This window comes from Balearica regulorum, chromosome 28 (assembly GCF_011004875.1).
Source record: "Balearica regulorum gibbericeps isolate bBalReg1 chromosome 28, bBalReg1.pri, whole genome shotgun sequence".
Lineage (NCBI taxonomy): Eukaryota > Metazoa > Chordata > Aves > Gruiformes > Gruidae > Balearica > Balearica regulorum.
In genome coordinates this window covers 708,165-715,530 of record NC_046211.1, presented here as the reverse complement: position 1 = coordinate 715,530, position 7,366 = coordinate 708,165, and the positions used below count along the sequence as shown (strand labels likewise).

The 7,366-nt window shown below is 66.7% G+C and overlaps 2 protein-coding genes across 3 annotated transcripts in view; one reads left to right on the top strand and one right to left on the bottom strand.

The window, feature by feature from the left end:
- Nucleotides 1-985: 985 nt before the first annotated feature.
- CERS2 (ceramide synthase 2) lies at nt 986-7,237 on the bottom strand. The gene is made up of 11 exons (XM_075737104.1): nt 7,096-7,237; nt 4,973-5,146; nt 4,258-4,375; nt 4,026-4,144; nt 3,793-3,850; nt 3,643-3,693; nt 3,259-3,351; nt 2,948-3,076; nt 2,755-2,861; nt 2,491-2,644; nt 986-2,221 (listed from the first exon to the last, which is right to left on the bottom strand). Exons 2-11 carry the CDS (start codon nt 5,143-5,145, stop codon nt 2,093-2,095), a joined length of 1,131 nt encoding a protein of 376 aa, XP_075593219.1. The 5' UTR covers nt 5,146; nt 7,096-7,237; the 3' UTR covers nt 986-2,092.
- The window catches only part of GABPB2 (GA binding protein transcription factor subunit beta 2), a 39,195-nt gene continuing 38,790 nt past the window's right edge, over nt 6,962-7,366 (top strand). Inside the window, exon 1 of one of the 2 annotated variants that reach the window (XM_075737089.1) lies at nt 6,962-6,976. The gene's annotated coding sequence lies outside the window, so the exon portion shown is untranslated. The remainder of the gene's footprint in view (nt 6,977-7,366) is intronic. The other variant, XM_075737090.1, reaches the window with a different exon arrangement.

The window sequence follows — 7,366 nt, the reverse complement described above, 5'->3', positions numbered from 1 at the left end:
GGTCCGGGACAGGTTCAGATGTGCACGGGCCCAGGGCGAGCAGAACAAACACTCATTAAATCCTCCGCTTAGTAAAACTGAAGTGAAGCTGGTTGAACTTTTTGTGCTATGGAGCGGATTCGCTGCCGTCTGCCTTCTCCCACCCTCGTAGGCTGTTGGCTCAAAAGACAGAGTTTGCCTTAAAATACTGCACTGGTTGAGATGGCCTCGAACTTGACGCAATCGCCCCAAACTTGATTTGGGCACCTGCAGCTGGGGGCGGGGAAGGGCAGAGCTGGCGCAGGCAGCCGGGGGGTGGAGCAGGCTCCTGCCAGCCTGGTCTGGCTGCTGGATGCAGCACAAGTAGGAAAGAAAAAAAAAACTAAAACCCAAAACCAAACTACTGTGAACACGGGGGAAAGAAAAAAAAGAAAAAAAAAGAAAAAAAGCAGAGGGGTTTTGGTTTGGTTTTTTTGGTTGGTGTTTTTTTTTTCAAATTAGAATCAAATTGTCCATTGCTGAAGTGCACAACCCTGGTCTGGGGGGGCTGGAGCAGGTTCATGCAACTCTGCACTCACACAAGGAAGGGCTTTGGGTTGGGTTTTTTTTTTTGTTTTTTGTTTTTGTGGGGTTTGTTGTGGGGTTTTTTTCCCTCCACACTAAATAACTTTTTTTCAAAACAAAAAACAAAAACCACCTTTCTGGGGCCTCCGTGAGCTCCAGTTCCATCCTCAGCATCCACCTGAATAGCAGCTTTGTCCTCTGCTCCTGTCCGGCTGCTCCTCTGGCAGCGGGGCTGGGGTAGGATTGAAGACACGGAGAGCTTTCGGGGATGGGGGGGAAGGAAAAAAACCAAACAAACCAAACCCCGAACATTAAAATATCAAAATACCCAAATCTGCCCACTTTCTGCACTGCTTTAATGAAAGCTGAAGGGGCCTGCGACCCCCCCAAACCTCTGCAGGGGCCAGGGCCACCACACCAGCCACAGAAGATGCCCAAGCCCTTTTTTTTTTTTTTTAACTGAAGTTTATTAGTTTTTTTTAAACTTTTAATATATTTAAACTTTTTTAAAAAAAAACAAAAACAAAAAAAAAAAACCCAACAAAACACGTTTTGGTCTGACGTTGGTTAATGGTCCTTTTCCCCCACCCCTCCGCGCTGGGAAGTCTCGCCGCATCCTGGGTGGATGTGGGAGACAGAGCCAAGCCCGGCTCCTTGTCTTCCAAATAAATAGAAACAAACCAAAAAAAAAAAAAAGAAAAAAAAAGAAAAAAAAAATCAGTTGCAAATTTGTCCTGTTACAGCTGGGGAAGGGACCAGGAGAGGGAGAGACTCCAAACCCATTTACAAAGAGAAACGAGGGGATTAAACTCCTCCGGGAGAGACGCGAGTAGTGACTGAACCCTGCGGCTTCCTTCGTGGAGCCCCCTCGGCCCCCCGAAACCCCCTCAACCCGTCCCCTGCTCCTCCCTGCCAGGGCTGCGCCCACTTTTCCACCGCTCCCCCTCGCTCGGTGCCGGCAGCGAAGCCGGACACGCAGCAGGGAAGGGGCTTTTGCCACCACCCCCCCCCCACACACACCCCCCCCAAAATATCTGAGGAGGCGGCTGCAGGACGCGCTCCCCTCCGGCGAGGGGCTGGTGGGGAACAGGGGGAATAACACAGAGCTGGAGCCCGGCCGGGCGCCGGAGCCGAGAGCTCCGGTCATGGGCCAAGGGGCTGCGGGGAGGGGGGAAGAGCCGTCCCGGAGGGGTGCCGGCGGGAGCCGTCCTCGCTCTGCCTGCGCCGGGGCACCGCGGTGGATTAAGGCAGCAGGTGAAAGGCAGAAAGGGCACCGACCGTGAGCGTGAGGCGGAGAAGCAGCGACCGCCGCCACCCCCAGAGCTGCGGCCCCTCTCCGGAGGAGGCGACGGAGGGGGCCAGGGGCCGATTCGGGCTCTCCGGGGTCCCGGTTTGCTCTGCCGGACCGGGGAGGGGCGAGGATGGAGGGGACGGGGACCTTGGCGCTACGCGAGGGTGGCAGCGGTGGGATTTGACATCTCACGGGTTTGACCTCCGGCAGGGCCCCCCCCCGGCCGCCCCCGTGGGCGCAGAATCGGGGCGAGGGCGCTCAGTCGGTTTTGCGGTGGTTGTTGTTGAGGACGGGGTGGCCGTTGGAGAGGGGCCCGTTCTTCGCCGCCTCCTCCTCCTCCTCCGAGTTGTCCGTCTCTTCGCGGTCGCTCCTCTCGTCCTCCACCACCTGGGGGGGGCGCGGAGAGGGAAAAGGGGGAACTCAGTCGGGGGGGTCCGTGTACCGTTTTCCTGCCGTGCCTCAGTTTCCCCTGTCACAACCAGCGTGGATTCCTCTCCGCCCCAATCCCCCCCCCACCAAGGGCACTCGGGAAGCCAAGTACAGTCCGGCTTCATGGTTTGGGGGGGTCTCCCCTGCAAACCCCGTGCCCCCACCTCGCTCCCAGGGCAGACCCGCACCCCCCATCTGCCCCGAGCCGCCCCCCGGCCCCCTCTTGCCTTTCCAGTTATGAACTTCTGGGCCATGCGGATGATGAGGTAGGCCCAGAAGATGTGCAGCGACTGCAGCACCACCATCATGAAGTTGAAGAAGTAGTAGCCGAAGAAGGCAGGGTAGAGATCCAGCGGATAAACCACCGTGCAGTGCATGATCCTGCGGGGGATGGAGCTGTTACGGGCAGGGACCGGCATCCCACCCCCCCGGGGGTCTCTCCACCCCCGTGCCTCAGTTTCCCCACCCGTTCACCAGCGACCGGCACTCACCAAAAGGGCAGGATGACCAGGCGGGTGACGATGAAGACGGCGGCAAAGACGATGAAGATGTTGTTGCAGGTGTTCCTCCAGCCGGCGTAGTTGAACATCTTGGCAGACTGTGGGGGCGGAGGGGGGGGGGGGGTGAGTCGGGGAGGGGACAGGGGACGTGGGACGCGGCCGTGGCGGCGCGGGGGACACGTACCTCCAGCAGATAGTCCGACGAATCGTGCAGGGCCATGATGAGCGTCCCTGCACGGATGTAGTTGGCGAACCAGGAGAAGCTGATGAGGATGATGGTGGCGACGTGGTGGATGATTTGCTCTTTGAAGTCCTGCGCCCAGGAAAGGGGGAGCCGGGGGGTTACAGCAGCCCACTCCAACCCCCAGCGCCCCGCCACCCCCCCCGTGGCCCCCGACCCTCCCAGCCCGCTGGTCCCTAACGCCCACCGCGAGGACGAAGCAAACCCTGCCGAGCCGTCCCCGCGCCTGCCCCCCCGTCCCCAGAGAGCCCCACCTTGCGCTTGACGTCGGAGGCGATGCTGAAGAGCAGGGACCAGTAGAAGGACAGCTCGATCATGTAGTACCAGTACTGGGAGGGCAGCATGCTCTGAAAGCCAAAACACAGGCTGGGGGGGATCCTCCACCTGCTCCAGGGGGGGTTCGAGCCCCTTCCGCGGGCACCAGCCAGACTACGGGCATCCTGGGGACCCGTCTGCACCCCCCGGCACGCAAACCCCTTCCCCGTGCGTCAGCCAAACCCACACGGGCCCCAGAGACCCCATGCAGCCCCAGAGAGCCCCTCCCGCACCCTGGGGGCTCCGGTTCCCATCGCCCAGGCAGCGCCGGGGGGGCGAGGGGCAGGAAGGGCTGCGGGAGGGCGGCCAGGCCAGGGGCTCACCTGGATGGGGTATCCCTTCCACACCTCCCGGAGGTCGTAGAACCAGGGTTTCTGCGGGATGCGGGGAGGAGAGAGAGACAAAGAGGGGTTAGAGGGGGCCGGGGGGGGCCGGCGGGGCCAGGCACACGCAGGGAGGGGGCCGGTACTTACATCCACTATGACAGCCATGCCAGCAATGAAAGCAATAAGGTAAAACGTGAATCGCCAACTGGAAAAAGGAAGCAGACGGTCCTCAGACGGGCACCGGGGCGAGGGAGGGAGAAGGGCGGCCCCGCATCCCGCCCTCCCAGGGCAGCTCCCGGCCAAGCAGGTGCCCCCCCAGCCCCATCCACCGCCGGGACGTGGCCCGCAGGGTGACGGCGACGCCGGGCGCAGGGTCTCACCTGGCCTCCCTGAACTTCTTGAGCAGGCTGGGCCGGTCTTGGTTGCGGCGGCGGCGAAACCAGCGCTCCACCTGCCGCACCGTGCAGCCGCTCTTCTTCGAGAGCATCTCCACGTCGGCCTGGGAGACGGCAGGGACGTCACCGCTGCGCCGCGGGGCCCCGGCTCTGCCGCTCGCCCCCCGCCCCGGCTCCAGCCATGTCGAGCCCCTTTTGGGGTCCCCGCTCCCCTCACCTGCTTGGGGTGTTTGGTGGTGGCAGCGTAAAACTTCTCCAGCACGGCATTGGGGGTGGCTTTTAACCTGATCTTCTCCTTGACGTTCAGTAGCCCGGCCAGCGGGGTGGCCACGTACCTGGGGGAGGAGTAGGGGGACATAAACCGTCCCCGTTTCTGCGTCACCTGGCTGACACGGCCGCATCGAAGCCACCCAGGGACCCGCAGTCACTCGGTGCCTCAGTTTCCCCATCCCGGTGCTGCTTCTCCAAGGCGGGTTTTACCACGGGGGGAACCGCCAGGTCGCCCTGTCACCCCAGGGCTGGGGGACCGTCCCCCCACCAAGCGGCAGGGCTGTATCCATCCCACTGAAGGGTGCCCCCCCTTTCTCCCACCGTCCCAACAAAGCCCCGTCTGTTCCCGGCCTCGGCTCGCCATTGTTTGCCCAACAAATCGCTCCTTAAACGCCGGGGCCTGCGGCCGACCGTGCCGCGATAAGGGCGGCGGAGGATGCACAAAGCCGGGTTTGTGCGGCGTCGCCGGGGGCAGGTCCCCGGCCCTAAACGTGGTCTGGTGGGGGGGACAGGCAGGACCCCCAGGGTGCCAGGGCCACCCCAAGCCGGGCTGAGGACAGGGTGACACGTCCGGGGGTTCATCACAGCCCCAGGCGCAGAGCCCCCGGGGTGCGGGGAGAGCTGGATCGGGGAGTGCCCCCCACCCCAGAGAAGGGACTCACGTCTCAAAGAGGTGCCGGACGACGAGGAAGAGGAAGGCCAAGGGGAGGGTGATGTAGAGGTCGGAGGCTTTGGCGTAGACTCGCCCATCCCGGTCCTCCAGGTCGGCCCAGGTGAGGTTCGCCGGGAGCCAGAGCCGTTCCCACCAAAAATAGTCGTACAAGGTCTGAAACATGCTGGGGGGAGGAAGAGAGGGAGAGGGGGGGTGAGGGGGGCCCCTGCACGGAGGCGGCTGGCCAGACCCCGCTCCCTGCTCGCAACCGGTCACGTCTCCCTCCGGCCGGTGCCAGCGGCGCGGTCTGCAACGCCCCGGCTGGATCCGGCACCCCAAGCCCCACCTCGCCTGCCGGCGAGCCCCCGGCCAAGCCGTGCACCGGGGAGGGTCCGCGGGGCGGCGAAATTCCCCTCGCGCCGCATGGCACAGAGGGACTTTGCTCCCTGCGGCAGAGAGGTCAGCGGGTGATGATTAACCGAGGTCGGCTCTCGCTTCCGACCGGCGGGACGGATCCTTGGCACCGGCCGGAGGGAGGAACCGTGTTCCCGGTCTGCGGGATTTCCCCGCCCCGGTTCCCCGATGGCATCGCGCGCCGTGGCGTTGGCCGGGCGCAATCCCGGGATGGCGGCGGGACGAAGAGGAGGGCGAAAGCCCCCTGCCATGGTTTCTCTCCCCAGCGCTCCGTCCGCACCCCGGGGTTGATCCCGGGCACGTCGCCCAACACCGGTGGGGGGGGAAACTGAGGCACGGAGCCCACCGCCACCCCTCAGCCGGGCAGCCGGACGCAGGCGGCCGCACAGCGCAGGATTAGGGATTTGCCGGTGGCACAATGAACACCTTTGTGCCTTAAAAAGGTGCCTGGCGGCTCCCGACGGGCACGGGGAGGGAGAGGAGGCCCAGGACTGTCACCGTCGCTGCCGCAGCGTGGGGAAGCCGCCCCCCTCGGCGCATCCCGGCTCTTCCCTTCCACGCCGGCGTCGGACACGAACCGGTTCCCCCCCCCCGGGGAGCCCAGCCCGGGCTCTGTGGGGCCGGGCGGGGGGTCGGGGGGGTCCCCGTGCCCCGGGAGGCAAAGCCCCACGGCGGAGCAGGGCTGTAGGGAGGGACGAGCCGGGGAGAACCACGTTCCCGTTTTAACCGGGACGGGACGGCCGTGCCGCAAACGGGACGCGGGCAGGTAACGGGCAGGGCAGGCAGGACGGGCAGGGCAGGCAGCTGGAGCGTGGGAGGACTCGGGGTGAGGCCCCGGTCAGGGCTGGCGGCATCTTCTCCCCGGGGAAACGGGGACGCCGGGGCCCAGGCGATGTCCCGGGGAGGGAGAGGAGCCGGAACCGGGTGCCACCGGGCTGGGGGGGGGGGGACACGGGACTGGGACCGTCGGCTGGGCCCCCCCCCCGCCCCGAGGTGATTTTGGGAGCGATCCTGCTGGAAAGTGAGAAAATCCTGAAAGTTTTGGGTTACAGAGGGAAAAACGGGGCCGGGAGCACCGCTGGGCACCGGATCCCGGGCGGGGCCCTGCACCGGGGGCTCCTGGCGGTGGGTGTCCCGTCCCCCCCCCGCGGGTACCGGCTCGCCGCCGGCTGGAGAGGCCCGGGGGGAGGAAGGAGCCGGCCCCGGGGAGCCGCACCCCAGCCCCGGCGGGGACGGAGACCGGGCCCGGGGCCTCGCAGCGTGCCGGGGCACCACCGCCGCCCCCCCCCCGGCCCCGGCCCGCAGCGCCCGGTAGGAGGAGCCCCGCGGGGCCCGGGGGGGGGGGAGCGAGGCACGGGGCCGCCCGCGGGCGGCGGCCGGGAAGCACCGGGGGGGCCCCGCCGGGCTCCGGCTCGGACACCACCCCCCGCCCGCTCCGCCGCAGGGCCCTGCCCCGCCCGCCCCCCCCACCGGGCCCGCCACAACCGGGAGCCCCGGAGAATCTGGGGGGGGGACACGGGACAGGGACAGGGACGGGACAGACGAACCGGGAACGAGCCCGCGGCCCCCCCCGCCCCCGCGGCCCGGCCCGAGCCGCCGCCCCTGCCCTGCCGGCCCGGCCCGGAGCGGGGCCCGGCGCTGCCCGGAGGCCCCGCAGGCCCCGTGTCCGTGTCCGTGTCCGTGTGTCCCCGTCCCCCCCCCCCCCCCCCCCCCACTCACGCGCTGCCGCCACCCGGAGCCGCCGCCTCGCGCTGCCGCTCGCCCCCCCCCCCCCCCCGCGCGCCCCGCGCCAGGCAGCGGGCGGAGTGACGTCACCGCCAACGCCGAGGGCCCGGAGGGGAGCGGGGCCCGCCGAGGGGCGGGGCGGGGCGCCAGGCCTGAGCAATCCATCGCCGGCACGGGGAGCGGCGGGCGGACCTGGGGCACCCTCGGTGCGTCCCCGGTACATCCCCTGTGCCCCCCCTAGAGCCACCCCCGTGCTCGCCCTTTG

What these genes read in the sequence shown, in the direction of transcription:
- CERS2 (XM_075737104.1), bottom strand. Translation starts at nt 5,145, where the DNA reads ATGTTTCAGACCTTGTACGACTATTTTTGGTGGGAACGGCTCTGGCTC. An exon ending in GCATGGCTGTCATAGTGGAT is followed by an intron (nt 3,694 to 3,792) that starts GTAAGTACCGGC and finishes CGCATCCCGCAG; the next exon opens with AAACCCTGGTTCTACGACCT. An exon ending in AGAAGTTCATAACTGGAAAG is followed by an intron (nt 2,222 to 2,490) that starts GCAAGAGGGGGC and finishes CGCCCCCCCCAG; the next exon opens with GTGGTGGAGGACGAGAGGAG.